The sequence below is a fragment of the Bidens hawaiensis genome, unplaced genomic scaffold (genome assembly GCF_021521415.1).
Source record: "Bidens hawaiensis isolate Kalapana, Puna unplaced genomic scaffold, B.hawaiensis_p1.1 tig00036464_1, whole genome shotgun sequence".
Taxonomy (NCBI): domain Eukaryota; kingdom Viridiplantae; phylum Streptophyta; class Magnoliopsida; order Asterales; family Asteraceae; genus Bidens; species Bidens hawaiensis.
Genome location: NW_027496379.1, coordinates 49,699 through 72,141, shown reverse-complemented (window position 1 = coordinate 72,141; position 22,443 = coordinate 49,699). Strand labels below are relative to the sequence as shown.

Here is a 22,443-nt window from a genome sequence, read left to right as displayed (position 1 = left end):
AAATGGTATCCTTATAGAATAGCAAACCAAACTTAAACCTTTTTGCATTCATCGTAACCACAAATGAAGGTTCATACACTTGTTACCTTATCTTCTTCATCATGCCTTTGGTTTCTCTTTGTTTCATCACTCTGCAGCCTGTGTTCATGTAATCAAAACTCAGATCCTCCTATACTATGCATACCAAGTGAGCGACTGGTGCTTATTCAGCTCAAGAACAATCTCATCGATCAAGCAAACCGTCTATCTTCTTGGGTAGGCAAAGACTGTTGCAGTTGGTCCGGTGTGGTCTGCAACAATTTGACTGGTCATGTCCAAGACATTCGTCTTCGAGGACCCGACGATAGCATTCACGGTCATTGTCATGGTTCTTATGACACCGTTGAAGAATTAGAAGAAGCATCCAAACAAATGTTAGGAGGAACCATAAGTCCTTCGGTGACCAAGTTATCACAACTCACGCATTTCGACATAAGCTGCAACGATTTTGGATCGATCCAGATTCCAGCCTTCCTTGGTTCTTTCCAGAACCTAAGATATCTTAACATCTCAAAATCACAATTCAGTGGGGAAATCCCATATCAACTTGGAAATCTATCAACACTACGTGTTCTTGATCTTCATGGCGATCTCATATCTAGTGGTATGCATTCAAAAAGTTTGAAATGGCTAAATGATCTTAAAGAGTTGCAACACCTGAATATGAGTGGCATCGACCTATCAGGAGCTTCAGACTGGTTTCAGGTTATAAGCAAACTCCCTTCTTTGCTAGAAATACACTTTTCTTCATGCGGGTTGATTAGACTTCCTGGTAATCCAAGTTCAGTTAGTTTTACATTCCTTAATGTACTGGATCTTTCCTTCAACTTATTCCCTGATAGTTTGTTGCCTAGCTGGATTTACAGTCTACATAACTTAGTTTCATTAGATCTTACTGGTTGCTTCATTGGTGGTCTAAGTCCCGGAACTGACAATGGTTTCCATAGCATGCCTTCTTTAAGGACTCTTAGTGTTTCAGGCAACGCTTTTCTGAATTCTTCTTCGTTACTGAATGAATTGTCTAGCTTAAGGAATATTCGTTTTCTAGATGTTAGTAACTGCAATATATCTGCTCCAATTCTTGGCAACTTACAAAACTTGTCTCTGATTGTGCATCTCGACATGTCGAATAACCAAATTGTTGAGGAGATACCAAAATCTTTAAGTAATCTTTGCAATTTGGTTACCCTTGATCTGCAATCTAACAACTTCTACGGAAATGTGTCGGAACTTCTAGAAAGATTTTGTGAATGTGGGTCACCTAGACTAGAATTATTAGCCTTAAGGGGAAATTATGTGGTTGGCCAACTTCCTGAAAAACTAGGTAGATTGAAGAATCTTGGAAGCATTGATCTTGCTTATAATAAAATAACAGGGACCATTCCTGATTCTGTAGGAAATCTGTCTCTCTTGAAAACATTCCAAATGAATATAAATCAACTGACAGGTTCTATCCCAAATACCATTGGTGGTTTGTCATCATTGAATTTCTTGGATCTATCGTATAACAATTTGAATGGAAGTCTTCCTGAAAGCATTGGGCGACTCGAGGAACTAGTTTTTTTAACTGTTCATCATAATTCGTTAACAGGAATTGTGACTGAAAAACATTTATCCAATTTAACATCCTTAACAACTTTGTGGATTGGGGACAACAAGTTAGTGTTTAAGTTAAATGATAAAAACTGGGTCCCCCCTTTCCAGCTCATAGTGTTAAGAATAGGTTCATGCGGTTTAGGCCCTCAATTTCCTTTATGGATTCAGTCACAAACAAGCTTAGCAGAAATAGATTTGGCCAACACAAACATATCAGACACCATCCCTAATTGGATTTGGACTACATTCTCTAGTGTAACATTATTGAACATGTCCCACAACAACATTCAAGGGAAGTTGGGAAATGTTAGTTTTCTTGCACCGGGTGCAGTACTAGATTTAAGTTTCAACCGTTTTCATGGTGTGTTACCTGGTCATTTCAATAGACCTGACTTAGATTTCCTAGATCTTTCGTCCAATGATCTCTCAGGATCTATAGAACAGTTCTTGTGTTTTGGCATACAAGAGCCGCGTCAGTTAAGAGTTCTTAATCTCGCAAACAATAGCATGTCAGGTGTTATCTCAGATTGTTGGATGCACTTGGAATTCTTGGCCATTTTAAACTTCGAGAAAAACCAGTTTTTGGGTACGATACCATCCTCTCTAGGAAATTTGTCTTCCCTATTATCGTTGGATTTGCGTAATAACAAACTATCCGGGAACTTACCCGTGTCGTTATTGAACTCCAAGAGCTTGATAATCATTGAGCTAGCAGAAAATGAGTTGGTGGGAAGAATACCGGCATCAATAGGAAGAGACAATACAAGTCTGAAACTTCTAAGTCTTCGTTCTAACAAACTAGAAGGTAATATCCCAGAAGAAATATGTCACCTCAGTTCCATACAGATCATGGATTTTGCTCATAATATTCTTTCTGGGAGCCTACCAACATGCTTTACAAACTTCACTGCCATTTCTGGAAGTGAAACATTAAGTCAATTTCTTCTTTATGACACTCTTTTCCAGAATCAAGTTCTAGGCAGTGCATCATTGGTGACAAAGGGTCGAGTTTCTACATATAAAAACATTCTTTTCCTGGTGACTACAATAGACCTTTCCAATAACAAGTTTTCAGGGTCAATTCCTGATGAACTTGTTTCACTTTTGGGCTTACGGTACCTGAATCTGTCACAAAATTATTTAACAGGACAAATTCCCAACTCGTTCGTCAAAAATGGAAAGCTTGAATCTTTAGATCTGTCACTAAACCATCTTGATGGAAAATTTCCCTCAAGCTTATCAGCGTTAACCTCTTTAAGCTTTTTGAACGTATCTTACAACAATCTTGTAGGAAGAATCCCAACAGGCCCTCAACTTCAAACCTTCAACGAGTCAAGTTTTGTTGGAAATAAACTATGTGGGAGTCCTCTACCAGCGTGTTTACCAAATGCCAACGATCCCGGTCGAACTAACGAGGAAGATGATGAATCTAATGGCATTGATTGGATCCTAGTGATATTTACGCTTATTGGATTGGTTATTGGTTTTTGGATCGTGGTTGGCCCATTGATTGTTAACAAACGATGGAGAAAGACTTATTATCATTTTCTTAAAGGAATCTGGATCAAGCTTCAAAATTTCATTTTTATCATATTCCCATGTAAGTCTTCACCTATATTTAGTTTTCTGTTTTATTTTGCTTATAAAATACGTTATACTGTCAAAATTAATATTCAAACTATAGAAAAATAATTAGGTTCATGCCATCTATTTCTAAACAGTTCAGTAAGGATGTATTTAATATCTTTGTTTTGTATCTAAACTAAACAAAGACAAAACATCAACCTAAAAACCCACATGCATATGTATTGGATTGCAATATAGAAAACTTTATGGGAAAGTATAGGAGTTCATAGTTTGATCTGGCGGATTGTACGTAACATGTAGGCTTTAAAAGGCATGAGCCAAGTCATGAAGTTTTTAGCTCAATTGATCAAGTTCAACAATTTGATTTATCGCAATACAATATACGGTGATCAGCCCAAAGGTTAGTAGTCAAAACTAAAGACATGGTTTTCCTATTGATTGATTCTCCTGTTGACAAGAATGAATGCAGCCTGGCTTTATGTTTCTCATTGCAATTACTTGTAGGCTTTCATCAGGAGTCCTCTTCAGAAGCTAGCAGCTGGACTCATAAAATTTATAAATCTGATTATTGATCAGCAAGAAGTGGGTATATATCAGCTTAAAACTAAGTATTTGTTGATATTCACTGATAAGCCTGAGGGAACATTGGTAATGGCTTTAAAAATATGAACAGTTTAGAAGATGTGTTAATGCTGGTAAAATTATGTAATATATATTTACATTTAGAAACGTAAGGAATATAAATAAATCTGAAATTTCAAACTTAATTGGTCCAATAATAACCCCATGACTTTTCTTATGGGAGGTCGGGAGTTCGAGTGTCTTTGGAACATTTTGTTGTGGGTTGAGCCAGGGTTTTTCCAGATATCTGTAACATTTCTGTGTATTAGAACTATTTATTTTATTTGTTCAAAGTGTCGATATTTTTTCTACTGAATATCCAAACTTAAGAATTTAGCAGTCAGATTTTTTTATAATTGTGAATGTGAATACATGAAAGAAAAACCTTGAATGTGAGACTAGAAGTGGCGGTGGAGAGATTTACGAGAATAGTGAAGCTGCACAAAACATCAATAAAAGAATCTTAAGACTCAACGGATAGTTCTTTTCAAGTAAGGGAGAATGATGAGGACAGATCACCCAATTAAGAAAATAGTACACGGGTCAATGTTTAGAAGATTTCAGTGATTTTTCCTTTTAAAAGAAAATCATCAGTTACCTGATTATTGTCTAATTTACTTAATATTGTGCTTATCTCAAATATTAATGACATGTCATCACTAAAGTAGGGTAATATCGTCAGTATAGACTACATCTATACTGACCCGATGTCATCAATATAGGGTCGCTTCAATATCAATAATATGGGGTAAGCTTGTTAATAAAAGATGGAGTATTTACTTTTTAACTAATATGGCTCACTGCGGTTGAGATTGTTTCGACACAAACGATAATCGAGCTAAAGAATTTGTAGAAGAAGAAACAGGAGGAGTTAAACCTTCAAATCAATAGCTATGTTTTCATTCATCCGATCCGTATATTTGCACAATTAGACTATTCACTACAACCCATAATCAACATTTACAGTTAACCCCTTTCACTTATTTGATACCTAACAGACATGGCTCACAATTGGTGGAGGTGGCTCAAGGTGGCTCATGGCGCGCAGTGGAAATAAGTGGTTGGGGAAAATGTTTCATTGTGGGTTCGGGCAAAAATTATTTAAAGAGAGAGAGAGACAGAGTGTGGTGGGGGATGAACGTGCTGATTAACCTTATCTGAGGTTTAGGGCTTGTTTAACTCTATTAAGACCACAATGTTGTCACCACGTACATGCTGAGTCATACAACATTTTTTTCATTATTAATGATACAAAAGATATTTATTTAATTAAGCTACGTCGGAGACACATGTTCCGGACATGCTTGCACATATGGCGTTGTTCAAGATTAATACAAAAGATATTTATTTAATTAAGCTACGTCGGAGACACATGTTCCGGACATGCTTGCACATATGGCGTTGTTCAAGGTATTGACTAATCCGGAATAAAAGTAAAATAAATAAAAATACCCTGTAGCAACGACATGTCGTCCCAAAAAGCCAAAAAACAAAAACAATTTCACCTTCCTATGCTAACGACATGCCGTCATTGTAGCCAATCCTATGCTGACGACTTTTTGTCATCACTAATGCTTTGTTGTATAATATAACATTTCTTATAGTGTCTTCTACACGGCCTTCTTCACACCTCTAGAACCCTTGGTCTCTTATATATGCAAACTTCAATTCATTCCACACTTTCCATAATTGGTCATGTAGAACATGTGAATATTAGGTTGGGATTTTCTACATGTGCTCTAAAGACCCTCTAAAGGCAAATGTAAGGAATATTAATTAAGTGAATATTCTTGTTAAAATTATAATTTTCTATTAATTGCATTAATCTCTTGATAACTATCATATTTAACATTATAGTTTTCCCTTTTAAATCTTTCCTTCATTGATGACTACTAGATAATTGTTTTCCCTCTTAAATTACTATTTCATCTCCCACCATTTTTCTATTCATTTATGTAAAAGATATTCAAATATAAAAGTGACTTTTTTAAACTCAAACTAATATTGACTTTTTTAATATTAAAATATAAAAGTTTAAAAAGAAAAAGAATAAGTAATTTCATTATTATATAATAACAAAAAAAAGATGCATTTTCAACATTTATAATTAAATATGTGGTTGCAATCTACTTCACTGTGCATATTAGGTTTTCTCTTTTTAGCCAGATGTTGAGAATTATTAGCATCATCAGAAGCATGCCGCTATGGACATGTGCTGAAGTTGTGACTATAAGATCTACAAAGTCAACAATGTTTTACTTGTTTCGCTAATTCCTTTCCACTTTTCATTCGCTTTTGCTTTAGGTCGTACCTTTGTTTTTGAAATAACAGTGCATTGAACCAACTCAATTGCATTAGTTATAGGATCATTGTTTTCTACAAAAGATGATGTAATATCCAAGTTCCTTCTTGGCGTAATTGAGAGACGTTATTGAATTGAGCCTCTTCTCGTCTCCATCGTGATAGCCAATAACTAAAAGGAATTTCAAAGCAGCTCGTATAGAGAAGAATACTCAAAAGATGACGAACAAGTATCCCAACAAATTCAAAGTTTTTGCAAGTGCATTCAGCCATCTTACCATCCCAAACCACCTTACCATCCCAAACCACCTTATGCCATCGAGACGCTTTGTAGTGCTTGACAATAAAACTTGTGTCATTTTCTTTACAAGCCGAATATTGAATCGCTAGAGAAAGCTGATATTGAAACTTTTTGAATGCATAAGGAGTCAACACTTGGTAACCTTGCTTTTCCAACGGTGATAATGATTTCAAATGTAACTTTTGATATTTTGCTAACACACTATCATGCATTTGTTTCTGCCCAACATCTTCAATGGCAAAATCAACCTATAAAAAATTATGAGTAAAAAAATTAGTAAAAAAATGTTTGAACTAAAAAAAATGAAACAAACTAAATACTTATACTCACTTGTCTAATAAACTCTCTTAAACATATACGGAAAGATATAAACATTTTTATAAACGAATTTATACGGTGGTAGTTGTCATGCCACCAAAGAAAAGCCATGAAGATAACTTGGAAACCAAAATGTTTTAATTTGATACAACGATGTCACATGCTTATTCTCTTTGAGATTGAATTTTGCAATTACTAATGGCCATTGTTGCTCAACTTCTTCAACCGACTCTAACTTATATAAGTTGTACAACTCACTGCACCAACTTGAATACTCACTTTTTAATACCGAAGTAAACCAACTACTAAACTTACCGGCGATAAGCCATATGCAAAATGCATGTTTAGTATAAGGCATCTCTGTTTCAATTGCTTGTTTCATCCTTTTTCATCAATAGAGTAAAATTCTTAAAGTAAAGTAAATTTAAGAAATTTTAAGTCATATACTAATACTAAAAAGTTTCAAAAATCAAACATAAATATAGTTACCTTAAAGAGCCATTCGAATGTCTTTCGTTTTTCGTTACAGAGAAGTGCACACCCAAATAATATGGTTCTTCCATGATTGTCAATACCCATAAATATGCCAAATAGCATGTCATATGAATTCACCTTGTATGTAGTATCAAATTCCACAACATCTCCATATGTTTGGTAAAGTTTAAAATAATGAGCATGACACCAAAAATATGCTCTAGCCTATTTTCATCATCTAGTGTAAATCCATATTGAAAATTAAAATGTTCATTTTTAGCATTTTTACACTACTCAAAAAGCTCTCTTATATCATTCTTTGAATATAATATTTGATTTTTGGTAAAATAGTTATAAACATCCTTTTTAAGAAAAGAAAGTTCTCTGGTCTCACATTCTTTTCAAGTTCCATCACCTGCATAATTTGTTTAACGGAAAAGCCCCCTTCTTTTAATAAAAGTATACGTTACTCATCTTCTAAAGTATTTGTACGGTAAGATGGTAAAAAAACGAACCTGTTGAGTAGACAACAAAACATGATTATGCTCCTCAATAAACTTAGTGACTTGCCATTCTTCCGGAAAAATTTCGTTAATTCTTCTTAATGTTATGCGCATGTGGGCCTTGCATTCACATCTTGCATAGCCTCTGTTTCTTGACTTTTTTGTGTAGTCTTTTTAGGCTCCAGTTTTCCTTCACGATGACAAAAAATCCCATCTTTTCCTATCTCCTTTCTTGCTTGTTCACAAACCTCCCTTTTCGAACGGAAAACCCATTCGTTTTTGCATAATTTTGATAAAAAACAAGAGCCTCTTCTTCACTTAGAAAACATTGACCAATGAATGGTTCGTCACAATTTTTTTTTTCTTGTTTTCATTTAGTTCTTCAATGACATCTTCTTCAATAAGAAGCTCATTCAAATCCAAAAGAACACGTCCATTCATTTGCAGAATAATAGTGCTTTATATTATTTGATCTTAAAAAATAGATAGAAAGGTAATAAAATGTGTTGTTTGATAGTGAATACTTATAAATAAAATGGTGGGAAATTAGAATATATGAAATAGTAATTTTAGAGGGAAAAAATTTATCTAATAGTCATCTATGGAGGAAAGATTTAGAAGGGAAAAATATAATGTTAAATCATCATCATCATCATCGTACTCAGTATATCCCACCAATAGCAAAGCTATGGTAGGGTCTGAGGAGGGTAAGATGTAGACAGCCTTACCTCTACCCTATAAGGATAGAGAGGCTGCTTTCGGTGAGACCCCCGGCTCGATAGTAGTTTTGCATCAAGCCTTGGACATAAGGCACATAGCACTCAATCATCGGGACACCGGCTGATCGGTGCATGTACCCTTGTCTTTCGGCTATCAACGCCACTACATGATGCCTGATTAACCGTCCGTCACTTTTAACGTTATATGATAGTTATGAAGAGATGAATTCAGTTAATAGAAAATTATAATTTCAACAAGACTATTCAGCTAATTAATGTTTTTTACATGTGCCTTTAGGGAACATGTTAGAAAATCCCTATTAGTTTTAGTGTCATCAATTTATTTTAGATGATTATAGGTTACTTATGACCAAAAGGAAATATGAATAACATTTTTTACAGGTTAGAAGGTGCAGAGAGCACGCTTGTTCGAGGCTAATATGACTTTGTGGTTGTTTGCGCCACCATAGTTGGGGTTCAAGGGTTAGTGCGAAATAGACACACTGATTTATGGATCGTTGGGCCTTTCATCAAAACGATGTAATGGTTCGCTTCTTATAAAAACACAGATTTTGGTCCATTTCGGGTTAGACACTTGAGATAAAAACATGCTCGCGTTCGTTATTTTCTAAACTGTTTGTTTTAGATTCAAATAACTCATCAAAATAATTTAATAAAATACTTAAACACGAAAGTGGTTACCAGGTTTGAAAATATTATAGCAGAATACAACCTATAAAGACAGATTTGGTCTTTAATTCGCTAACCTCTGGCTCCTAACAGGTGGGAAGGAGGAAAATACGAATTTGTGCATTTAGACATGTACTTACTGTTTACGAGTAGTATATCATGAAAAATCAAAACAAAACAAATCAAAACAAAACAAAACAAAACAATGTTTATGTCGTCTTGAGTACGTAAAGTAGTCGCATTTTTGGTATAAAGCCATTTTTGTGGTGCCTAATGTCTTGTTTTCCTTTCAGCATCATCTTGTCGGCATACAATTATGCATCAAATTATTGACATATAAAGGACATTTTTCCATAAGGAGTATTATAATTTATAAATAACAACCATAACCATATTCAACAGAATGTCACTCATAGCATGTCTCCAAGTAAGATTTGGAGAGGGTGGGATATATGTGAACCATACCTCTATCCACAGGTCGATACATTGGTTGCTTCAAAGGTAGACAAGAAAGTGTCAAGCAAAAGCCACTAGCCCCTAAGACAAACGAATGAAAAAATGGTACAAGCCCCTATAAGTCCTTAACGTTAATCCTATATCTTTATGAAAAACCATTCCCGGACATGTTCCCGGCCATGTCCTCAAAGACGTGCAAGTCAGTCTAACAAGTCATACCTAATCAGCTCATCCTATGCCAGTTTGGTTCTGCCTCTAGCTCCTCCTTCTCCCCTCGACAATATAATAATCACAAATTATCAATGAATTTGTGTCAATGAATTTTGTGTACGTTTTTAAGTTTTTAACATAGTATTTCTAGTATTCGAATTAAGATTTATTTAAATAAATGCTTGCGCATGTAATTATTATAAATTTATGGTTGAATTAAATAGTAAAGGTAAACTATTATTCGATATGAGGTTTTGATTATCAAAATGTATATTGAAAATATTTCATGTGTAAAGGGTTTATTGATAATCAACAATAACCTACACTAGTACACCGAAATTCACTCAAGACTCTCCAACGGTGAAAGTATGTGCAAATCCGGTCATAGGTAGAGAATTCATCAGCGAACCTGAGACGGACAGTCACTCACAACGGCTGCCTATTATGACGGATTATCGGTGCCAAGCCACCGAATTCAACAATGAATAAATGAAATAACTTTTACAAACTAATCACCGACAACCGTTAAAAAAGTATTTTTTCTTTTTGTGATTTTGTTTATTATTTATTTTATAAAAGTCTATATATTAATTAAAAAAAAACTCCATTATTTTTTCTCCCTCTTAACAATTCCTGGTCTCTTGTATGTTTTATCTGGCTACAAATGTGCGAATTTGACTAAAACAAAATTGACTAAAAGAAAAATGACTACATGCATGTTACTAATACAGAAGAAAATTTTTCCAAAGAGAAACAAGAAATATATCTTTGGACTTGTGGATATATAGACTTGACCAACTATATATCTATTTTTTCTCTCGAGCTAGTACGTGTACAAAAATATACCATCCGTTTTCCTAGCATAAAAAAAATTGATTTATACAAATTATGCCGCATTTTGTGATATATACGCAATTCGAGTAACTAGCTAGTTTTAATCTCAAACTAGGTAATGTTGCATTACACTGGGTTGGTGTTGTTGGAATGTTATATGTGACGAATATAGTTAGCGTGTTGTCGCGGCGAACATGCATGATTTCGTTCGGTATTGGGTTACAGCACCAAAACTAAATACAAAAAATTCGTCCACATCTAAATATAACAAATTAACATATTTAACATTAAAACGCGCGTGCAATAGAAAATCAATGTTAATTTGGTCGTGGCAAAGATTAACAGAAAAAACACGTATGTTGCACCGTGGATGTAGATTCGTCGGTATCGAGTTACGGCTCCTGAACAAACAAACAAAAAATTGTCAACACTCATAAACAACAAATACATATATTGTAAAAAAAAATATGCATGTTGCGGCAGCCCAACACGAATTGGACGTATCGACGGTAACAAAAGAACCCTTGCACGTTGCGGCGTCAAACCGACACGAATTCAGTGAGTATCGACAATATCAACACCGACATCAAACTAACATGTATTGGGCGCTAGTGACGGTAACAAAAAAGCTTGAACATAGCCTTATCTATGCGGCGCGAATTCGATCAGTATCAACAGTATCAAAACTAAATCATAAACATAAAATTCAAAAAAGAAAACAAATCTTTTTTAAAATAAATAAAATAAAAGGGCCAATAAGGTGTCGTCACATGGTATAATCACATTTCAACGACACCAACGCATAACATTTAAACTTATACGAGGTTACAAACATGCCGCGTTGCGTTGACGCCACGACACGTGGGTGATCGGTATTAATCAAGATTAGGTTCGTATGGTAACGATAATAAACCAAAAAAATAATTAGTAAATGCCGAGAATACTATCTGTTGTTGTTTTGATCGGTAGTAATGTGGTTAACCAGTTGATGTATGTTGCACGTTAGTATGTGTTGTTTTGAAACGGATTATGTATTCAGAAAATGTGTGTAGGTCCTAAGAACTGATCAAACAACAAGTTGTTTGATCAGTCTCACTACTATCTAGCAGAAATCACTTGTAAGCAACCGAAATCTTGGATCTTGCGAGTGTTGGATTATTTTCAGAAATGGAAAGAAAGAGAGATTATGGAGAGAGTTGGTGAGAGGATAAGGTTGAGATTTTTTAAAATGTTGTTTTAGCAGGTGCATGCTTCACCTTTTATAGGTGAAGCAATGCCATGCTTACTTTCATTATTCACTGCCCAATGGGCTCAATATTAGATAACCTCGGGCCTAAACATACAACCGACAAGCTACCTTGATACATCGTAAATAGAGTAAACAAATAAAAAAGACTAATTAACAAAACGGGCCGCTACAATCTCTCTCTAGTCTTTAGTGTTTGTTCTGGTAGCTTTTGTTTTCAGTCGGTCTCGTAGTCGAAGCCTTCGTCGTTTTCATATAGTTGATTGTCAACAAGAAAATGAAAGAACTTGTTGAACTTCTCAATTATCATGTTAGTGTTGTCTTGATGAACGTTTTCGATTGTGCCCAATGGATAATTGTACAACTTTAACATATTTTCTTTGTTGAGGGCGGCCATCTCGTGCTCATCAAAGAAGCGAAGGAAGTGCATCTGTTTGCAGTGGACGATAACTTCCCTGGTATTGTCGAATACCCAATAGATGATGTTGAGCAGGAATTGTTCTCCATGGTTGATTGGCCTTCTATCTTTGTGTTTCTTGCATCTCCAGGCATTTCTTTTCTTTCTAGAGATGGGATCAATTTCAGTTGGGTGACGTTACGACTTACCCTTGTTGAGTTTGAAATTAGGATAGTCGTTCTTCCACTCTCGACTCAGAAATCTCATAAACCATCCCTTCAGCTTCTTCTCACTTGCACCTTGACCCACGAACCGTCTGAAGTAGTTCATGTCGAGATCAGACAGTGTATGCATGTCTTTGTAGTGCATGTAGGTTAAATCCCCACTGGCACGACGAATTGCCCATGTCTTTTTGGACGCATACCATTTGGAGAGTCGTCATGATAAGGGTAGAGACGTTCTCGGAGACTAGGAAACTCTGGTGATGTAGTGTATTTTCTTCATTCTTCTCCTTGACGGTTGAGAAGATTCGCCACCTGTTGCTGGAAGAGCCATTACCGACGGGCTCCTGAGTTTGATTCGCTCTTTCACCACGAACCGGAGTGTATGGGTTCGGTGAGTAGTTTATTCCATCATCCTCAACAGCCTCTTGAGCCGGAGTCTTAGTACCTGCACAAGTAGAAACGTTAATAACAGAAGCAATTTTTTCCTCTAGTGAAACATCAACATCCTTTATTTTCTTGGCGGGGTCATCATCGACAACATCCATTGGCGAGTCATCATGTGTTTGACTCGTTCCATTATCGCCACTAACACCACCATCACCATTTCCATCACCATTACCGCCACCGTGCGGTTCGTTGAAACTATCATGATGATCGTGATACTCATTGTTATCCTCCTCATCATCTTCATTCTTATCTTCCTCATCCTTGTCCTCCTCATTCTCATCTTCCTCCTTGTTCACAATGCCGGTTAATACAACATCCGGATCAAAAACTGTAACGGTCTAAGCAGTCACAAGAGAAGCGACATTGGTTTCAACCATGCTAGAACCAACAATTGTACTAACGACCATTGCTGTTTCACTAATACCACCACCAACACCACTACCACTTGAAACATCAACAACTTTGACTCTACTACAGCTTGCGCCGTCCATAGAACCAACATTGCGAGCATTAGCAACAAGACCGGGCAAGGCATATTGTCTCATTTTCCCTTTGCTATCATCATATCATCATAATCGAAGTCAGACCAGCTTCTGAAAACTGCTTTGATACGGTTCTTGAGATCTTCAATATCTTCATTTTTCAATTTCATCACCTCAACGGAAGCAAGATATCGGTTAATGAGAGCTTCATTGACCGTGTTTTGAGCAGTTGTAAAGCGGTTATGTTGCTCTATTTTGAGTCTAAGCCGTTCAATTTCAGCTCGCAAGTCGGCGTTTTCTCCAATCAATGTTCCAATGTTCCGTGAAGAATTGGATTGACCCTCCAACATACGGACCCGAGTGTTAAGTCCTTCAACTTCAATCATCATCTTGTCAACACCTAACTCTAACTCTCTCCTCAAATTTTGTGCAAGGTTTGATGAGAAAGGTAGATCCGTCTCAAGACGTGAAACCCTCGACTCAAGATGCGTCACCTCATCATGACGCTCAGCATTCAATAGTGATTGGTCAACAATGCGTGTTGATTTGGTTTCGAAGAGTCTCCATCCACAGACGTTGACTCTCAATCAGGGCTCTATCTACCTCCTTGTCTTTCTTCAACTGAGCAACCCTAGCAGCTAGAGTGTTTCTTTCTTTTATCACCTCATCATTCATGTCTTGTTGTTCTTTCACGAACTTGATCATCAGGTGTTCATGTTTCACTCTCGTCTCATTTGATTTATCAAGAGCCTGAATCCTATCATCCCAGTACTGGGGAATTCATGAACTTCCCACTGGATAAAGGAATGGCCGAGATGACGGGACTTTCGGTGATTGCTGGTGGTGTTATTGAATATATGGATTGTGGTGAGGTTTGGGTTGGCTTGGTTATGGTTTGGCTAGCTAAAGGTGGTTAGTAGGGGTGTTCAAAAATATCCGAATCCGAATTGGTATCCAAAATATCTAAAAATACGAATCCGAATTATCCGAAAATATCCGGATTCGGATTCGGATAGTAAGTCTGAAAATTTTCGGATATTTCGGATATCCGAAATATCCGAAAACTTGAATACATGTATTTCAATTATTTATTAGATATCATGTTATAAACAAGTTTTATGTTCAAACCCTACCATTCTTCAAAACTGAAACATTACCAGCGCCACTTCAAGCTCCATCCCTTCTAACTTTTTTTAGGTCTCTCCGCCGCTAGTCCTCCGATTGTGGTGACTTGTTGTTCCTCCGGTCACCGCCATATCTATCCGGTGGCGATAGACATCTGCAAAGTGGCGGTCGACGACTGGATGCCGACTTTCGAAGATTGCTTGTATCTTGAAACCAATTCCCACTCCCACCTGATGTTAACGATTAGTTCTATACACAGATATGTGCTAATATTTGTTCCTTTGGTTAATTACAAATTGATGAAAATGTAATATTATAGAATTTTTCAATGTAATTTATATTTCTTTACAGATTGATGAAAGCATTTGTGTCCTTTAATAGAATTGAAAGTTGGATTCTTGACATGTATTTTTAATTTTGATTTTTTTCAAATTCGGATATCCATTTAATTATCCGAACGGAGATCCGAAATTTTGGGTATCCGAATTTCGGATATCCGAAATTTCGGATACAGATTCAGATAGTCAACTTGATACATCGTAAATAGAGTAAACAAATAAAAAAGACTAATTAACAAAACGGGCCGCTACAATCTCTCTCTAGTCTTTAGTGTTTGTTCTGGTAGCTTTTGTTTTCAGTCGGTCTCGTAGTCGAAGCCTTCGTCGTTTTCATATAGTTGATTGTCAACAAGAAAATGAAAGAACTTGTTGAACTTCTCAATTATCATGTTAGTGTTGTCTTGATGAACGTTTTCGATTGTGCCCAATAGATAATTGTACAACTTTAACATATTTTCTTTGTTGAGGGCGGCCATCTCGTGCTCATCAAAGAAGCGAAGGAAGTGCATCTGTTTGCAGTGGACGATAACTTCCCTGGTATTGTCGAATACCCAATAGATGATGTTGAGCAGGAATTGTTCTCCATGGTTGATTGGCCTCCTATCTTTGTGTTTCTTGTATCTCCAGGCATTTCTTTTCTTTCTTGAGATGGGATCAATTTCAGTTGGGTGACGTTACGACTTACCCTTGCTGAGTTTGAAATTAGGATAGTCGTTCTTCCACTCTCGACTCAGAAATCTCATAAACCATCCCTTCAGCTTCTTCTCACTTGCACATTGACCCACGAACCGTCTGAAGTAGTTCATGTCGAGAACAGACAGTGTATGCATGTCTGTGTAGTGCATGTAGGTTAAATCCCCACTGGCACGACGAATTGCCCATGTCTTTTTGGACACATACCATTTGGAGAGTCGTCATGATAAGGGTAGAGACGTTCTCGGAGACTAGGAAACTCTGGTGATGTAGTGTATTTTCTTCATTCTTCTCCTTGACGGTTGAGAAGATTCGCCACCTGTTGCTGGAAGAGCCATTACCGACGGGCTCCTGAGTTTGATTCGCTCTTTCACCACGAAGCGGAGTGTCTGGGTTCGGTGAGTAGTTTATTCCATCATCCTCAACAACTTCTTGAGCTGGAGACTTGGTAACTGCACAAGTAGAAACGTTAATAACAGAGGCAATTTCTTCCTCTTATGAAACATCAACATCCTTTATTTTCTTGGCGGGATCATCATCGACAACATCCATTGGCGAGTCATCATGTGGTTGACTCGTTCCATTATCTCCACCAACACCACCATCACCATTTCCATCACCATTATCGCCACCGTGCGGTTCATTGAAACTATCATGATGATCTTGATACTCATTGTTATCCTCCTCATCATCTTCATTCTTATCTTCCTCATCATTGTCATCCTCATTCTCATCTTCCTCCTCGTTCACAATGCCGGTTAATACAACATCCGGAGCAAACTGTAACGGTCTCAGCAGTCACAAGAGAAGCGACATTGGTTTCAACCATGCCAGTACCAAAAATTGTACTAACGACCATTACTGTCTCACTAACACCACCACCAACACCACTACCACTTGAAACATCACCAACTTTGACTATACTACAGCTTGCGCCGTCCCTAGAACCAACATTGCGAGCATTAGCAACAAGACCGGGCAAGGCATATTATCTCATTTTCCCTTTGCTATCATCATATCATCATCATCGAAGTCAGACCAGCTTCTGAAAACTGCTTTGATACGGTTCTTGAGATCTTCAATATCTTCATTTTTCAATTTCATCACCTCAACAGAAGCAAGATATCGGTTAATGAGAGCTTCATTGACTGTGTTTGCGCAGTTGTAAAGCGGTTATGTTGCTCGATTTTGAGTCTAAGTCGTTCAATCTCAGCTCGCAAGTCGGCGTTTTCTCCAATCAATGTTCCAATGTTCCGTGAAGAACTGGATTGACCCTCCAACATACGGACCCGAGTGTCAAGTCCTTCAAATTCAATCATCGTCTTGTCAACACCTAACTCTAACTCTCTCCTCAAATTTTGTGCAAGGTTTGATGAGAAAGGTAGATCCGTCTCAAGACGTGAAACCCTTGACTCAAGATGTGTCACCTCATCATGACGCTCAGCATTCAATAGTGATTGGTCAACAATGCGGGTTGATTTGATTTCGGAGAGTCTCCATCCACAGACGTTGACTCTTAGTCAGGGCTCTATCTACCTCCTTGTCTTTCTCCAATTGAGCAACCTTAGTAGCTAGAGTGTTTCTTTCTTTCATCACCTCATCATTCATGTCTTGTTGTTCTTTCACGAACTTGATCATCAGGTGTTCATGTTTCACTCTCGTCTCGTTGGATTTATCCAGAGCCTGAATCCTATCAAGAGACTGGGGAATTCATGAACTTCCCACTGGATAAAGGAATGGCCGAGATAACCGGACTTTGGGTGATTGCTGGTGGTGTGATTGAATATATGGATTGTGGTGAGGTTTGGGTAGGCTTGGTTATGGTTTGGCTAGCTAAGGGTGTGGTTAGTAGGGGTGTTCAAAAATATTCGAATCCGAATTGGTATCCGAAATATCTAAAAATCCGAATCCGAATTATCCGAAAATATCAGGATTCGGATTCAGATAGTAATTTTGAAAATTTTCTGATATTTCGGATATCCGAAATATCCGAACACTTGAATACATGTATTTTCAATTATTTATTAGATATCATGTAATAAACAAGTATTACATTCAAACCCTACCATTCTTCAAAACTTAAACATCACCAGCGCCACTTCAAGCTCCATTCATTCTAACTTTTTTTAGATCTCTTCGCCGCTAGTCCTCCAATTGTGGTGACTTGTTGTTCTTCCGGTCACCGCCATATCTAGCCGGTGGCGATAGACATCTACAAACTGGCAGTAGACGACTGGATGCTGACTTTCAAAGATTGCTTGTATCTTAAAACCAATTCCCACTCCCACATGATGTTAACGATTAGTTCTATACACAGATATGTGCTAATATTTGTTCCTTTGGTTAATTACAAATTGATGAAAATGTAATATTATAGAATTTTTCAATGTAATTTATATTTCTTTACATATTTATGAAAACATTTGTGTCTTTTAATAGAATTGAAAGTCGGATTCTTGACATGTATTTTTAATTTTGAATTTTTTTCAGATTTGGAAATCTATTTAATTATCCGAACGGAGATCCGAAATTTCGGGTATCCGAACTTCGGATATCTGAAGTTCGGATATCAGAAACTCCATATATCCGATTTTGAACACCCCTAGTGGTTAGCACTAGAGGTAGGCTTGTGGGTTCGGTGGATATTTGGGTAAGGCTGGTTATGGGTAGGGTAGTAGGTGAGGCAGTAAAGGTAGTCAACCAGAAGGTGGTTCCCCTAAGTGGTGATGTAAAGCTGGAGCTAAATAGGGATGATATTGGTGAGGTAGTCCTAGGTGGGGGGATAGGTGTTGGCCGGGTGAGGTATGGGTAGGCTCGGTTTCGGGTTTGGTTATCAGTGGTAAGGGAAGACCTTGTATGGGTTGGTCTTTGTGAGTGGGGGATTGTTTGGGAGAGGTTATTGGTGAGTCGTGGAGTTTCCTAGATGTGGGTTTGGTTTTGGTTTTGAGTCTCGACACTTGAACTTGTTTGCTTCTTAAGATTTCTATGGTGTGGGACATGGTGGTTGGTGAGGCTTGGTGTTAGTCAGCTTGGGTGGTTTATGGGGGTTGTGTCACAGTGGAAGCAGTAGGAAAGATTATCTTAACTGATCTAGGCATCTTTGAAGGCCCAGACTTCTTGGAGTACGTGGCTTTCTTCAAATGTTTAAGAGGCCGCTCGGGTTCCTCTTCTTCTTCCTCTTCTTGTTGTTGGGATAAACCACTAGTAGAAGGCTTGCTGACAGCCTTCCTTATTTTGTTATGAAGCTTTTTGTCACGGTGTTCACCCTCGACGTCAGTGTCAGAACCGGTAGCATCACTATCATGCTCTTGGTCAACACCACTCTCACCATCATCATCATCTCCACTATCATCACCTTCTTCCTCACTTGTCTATTCAATATCAATTTTGGTTTAAGCAAATAAACCGAACTTAGTACCAGGCATATCACCTTAATTCTTGTAACCGATTTTACTAGTATGCTCTAACATCTCCTTGAATACAGTTTGCTTCACCATATTTGCATGGTGAGGCTCGGTGGGTGGTATCACATTTCCTTTATCATCAACCTCCTCTAGGTAGACCGGCCTTGGAACATTTGGCATCAAATCGTCCAGAATAAGGTGAACAAAACGTGGATACATCATCCAGATGTTCTTTGAAAGTACATTAGATTGGATGCACTTAAAGAACCACCTGGAGAAGTTGAATTCCATCTTGTTCGTCAAGCAGACCATTACCCTAACCCACTGCATCTTCAGCTTATCAAAACCTTCTTTATGCTCAGACAGACAGTTAGCCGTAATGTGGAAAAGAAACTTCAATACGGCGACTCGTGTCTCTTTTCACAAGTAGTCCAAACTACATTGTACCCAATGTTCGTAACATAACCCTCCAAGTCCTTTTTTGGATGCGTTCATAATAGTGATGTGGTGCATCCTTAATGTTAAGGGTACTATGAACAACATCCTTAGTCACACTCAGCTTCTTCTCGGCTACCTCAGTTGTAATAGTCACCATTTTTCACAGTCTTTGCCTTCGTCCAAAACCCTTCAACCCAACAAGTATGAATCTACGGATTGACCAAGATAGCATGCATCAGTGGACATTTCCGAAGCCCCTTGATCATTTATATAAACAATTGTACTTCTTCTTGCGGGGGATGTCATGTGGACAATACATGTAATGTTGTTACAAAGATATCCTAAAACAAATCATCAAGATTAATAATTGAGTTAGAAGAACAAGGATATATATAAAGGGAATACTCTATAGAATAGTAAGCAAATTTTGAAATTATTCCAATCAAGTCACTCATAAAATCTTTTGTTCCAATCAAGTCACTAAAGTTTATTTTTTGTTCTATTCTTAGATATTTTAAAAAGTCACTAATGTCACTAAAGTTTAAATTGTGTAAAATTGCCAAAAAAAAAAAAAAAAAAAAAAATCGTAAAACTGCAAAAAAAAAAAAATCTTAACCTTTTTTTTTGTTTTTTTGGCAATTTTTCAGTTTTTTGGCAATTTTTCACAATTAAATTTTTTTTCTCAGTTTTTACTAATCTTGTCAAATTAAAAAAAATATTTGCAATGTCAAACTATTTTAAACTAATAAACCCTACATAATCTGCTATCCAAGTAAAATTTCTAGGATTAGAACAAAGAAGAAACTTTAGTGACTTAATTTGAACAAAAAATTTTATGAGTGACCTGATTGAAACAATTTCAAAGCTTAGTTACTATTCTATAAAGTAATCTCTACAACAAATAAAAAAAATAAAATCTACGAAAAGATAAAACAAAAACAAAAATTTAAATGTAAAGGAAAAATGAACCGAATCGAGTTTCGATTCTAATGAATCGAGTTGGATATTATTGGTATAAATATCAAAGTGTAAATGAATCGAATAGAATATTAAATTATTCGAATCGAGTATAAAATGAATTGAATCGAGTTTTATTTGAATCAAGTTTGGACACTCGATTCGATTTAATTTAGTTCGATTAGATTTAAATTTCAGAGAGTTGATTGAACTAGAATTATATTGAATTCGAATCCTTTTGACTTGTAAAATCATAAAAATGTCCAACTTTTAATGAATCAAATCGAGTTTGAAACGAATCAAATCGAGTTTCAAACGAATCGATTTGAGTCTGGAACTCGATTCAATTCAAATGAAATTCGACTCGATTCATCTTGAATTTGATTCAAATATATCACTTTGTCCAAAAGCACAATTACTTGTACATATGGATTCGTCCAGCCCCGATATAAGTTTTTGGGCTTTTTTAGCACACAAACATAAACATTTCATGGGTTAATAGGACCAAAAGTGGTCCGAAAACACCCTGAAACAAACTATACAAATCATAATAAAAAATCAATTATATCTATCCTAAGATCCCTTAAGATTGTGATAACAAGATCGTATCATCATTTCAAGGAAACAATAAAATAAAAGGTCCTTACGATTCTCCGACGGGTCCATTTCGACCGGTAAAGAACACCAAAAACACGAACAATAATCATAAACAAATACTAGGATGATATACCGATGGTAAAGGATCCATATAAGATGATTATCAAGTGTAAGTAACAAAGATTCAAAGCAGATTGACTATTAAAGAGTTTGAATGAAAAAGGCAGTGGATGATATATATATATATATATATAGAGAGAGAGAGAGATAGAGAGAGAGATAGACATATATATATATATATATATACATATAGAGAGAGAGAGAGAGAGAAATAGTTGAGAGTGTTTTCTAAAAAAATGACTGAATAAGTGAAGGATATTTTGGTTGGCCCTTTATATAAGGTTAGCCTATCTCGCGAGTTTTTAATGATTTTACACTTTCAACCCTCGAACTATGAAGATATTTACAGATTTAAACACGAAAAATATTTATACACCAAATCCAAACACTTAAATTAGGGTGGCAATCTTGAACAAAACCTTTCAAATGGGTCAATTTGAGTTGTTTTAAAAATTAAATGCGTTGGTTTGGGTAAAATGTTTTAACTAAATTAATGAGTCATTTGAAATTCCATCATTTTATTTTTAGATCAAAATGGTTCGACAAGTTCAAAGAAATGAGTCGATATGGGTTAGTGTTATAAGGAAATGTAACAGGTTTCGGATCAGAATGAGTTTTCGTACAAGACAGGTTTCGGATCGAAACGGGTTTCAAATTGGAACGAATTCGGTTCGGGTTTCAAGCCAACACGAGTTTTCTCCCGTGACCGGTTGGGGTTTGGTTTTTTTTTGTCGATTCCGGACTCGATTTTGTCCGTTTTTCAGTTTCATTTTTGTTTGGTTTGAATTCTTTTAGTTTCGTTTTGATTGTTTTTTTCGATTTCGATTTCGATTGATGTGGTCCGAATTTTGGCTTTTTGTTTCATTTTCGTAGATTTTTTCGGTTTCAGTCCGATTCTTGGTGGGTTTTTTTTAATGGAACGAGAACAAAGTAGGAAACATTTTAGTGATATTACTTTTATTTTTGTTTATGATTTATATTTTAAGTTATAATTTTTTTTATTATTATTTTTGAATATTTATTTTGAGAGTTTTTATCTTAATAAAAAACCCCTAAAAAATTCAAAAAAATAATAAAAAATTCATAACTTAAAATATAAATAAAAAAAAAATCTAAAACAACTAAAATGTTTCTGCCATTATTCTCGTTCATAAAAAAAAACTCAAAACCCGGTTCGACCCTAACCTATTCCGACCTAAACCAAAACAACCCATTTTTTAATTGACATGTTCTAACCCAAACTTATTATGACCCAAACTTGTTTTGACCCTTGACTCATTTCAACTCATGCCTCATTTGACCCAACCTAACCTATTTGCCACATGT

At 36.3% G+C, this 22,443-nt stretch overlaps 1 protein-coding gene and 1 pseudogene across 1 annotated transcript; one reads left to right on the top strand and one right to left on the bottom strand.

Annotated features, from left to right (window-relative positions):
• Window positions 1-4,077, top strand: LOC143588570 (receptor-like protein EIX2; annotated as a pseudogene).
• Window positions 4,078-6,219: 2,142 nt separating this feature from the next.
• On the bottom strand, window positions 6,220-7,326 carry LOC143588564 (protein FAR1-RELATED SEQUENCE 11-like). Its single transcript, XM_077069535.1, has 3 exons — window positions 7,253-7,326; window positions 6,924-7,146; window positions 6,220-6,693 (listed from the first exon to the last, which is right to left on the bottom strand). The coding sequence occupies exons 1-3, from the start codon at window positions 7,324-7,326 to the stop codon at window positions 6,220-6,222; spliced, it is 771 nt and encodes a 256-aa protein (XP_076925650.1).
• Window positions 7,327-22,443: the final 15,117 nt, after the last annotated feature.

Bases quoted from the DNA above. Each gene is read 5' to 3' on its own strand.
- LOC143588564 (XM_077069535.1), bottom strand. From the start codon at position 7,326: ATGGAAGAACCATATTATTTGGGTGTGCACTTCTCTGTAACGAAAAAC. The intron at 7,147-7,252 runs GTAACTATATTT...TTGATGAAAAAG, and splicing joins CATTCGAATGGCTCTTTAAG to GATGAAACAAGCAATTGAAA. The intron at 6,694-6,923 runs GTGACATCGTTG...AATTTTTTATAG, and splicing joins ATCTCAAAGAGAATAAGCAT to GTTGATTTTGCCATTGAAGA.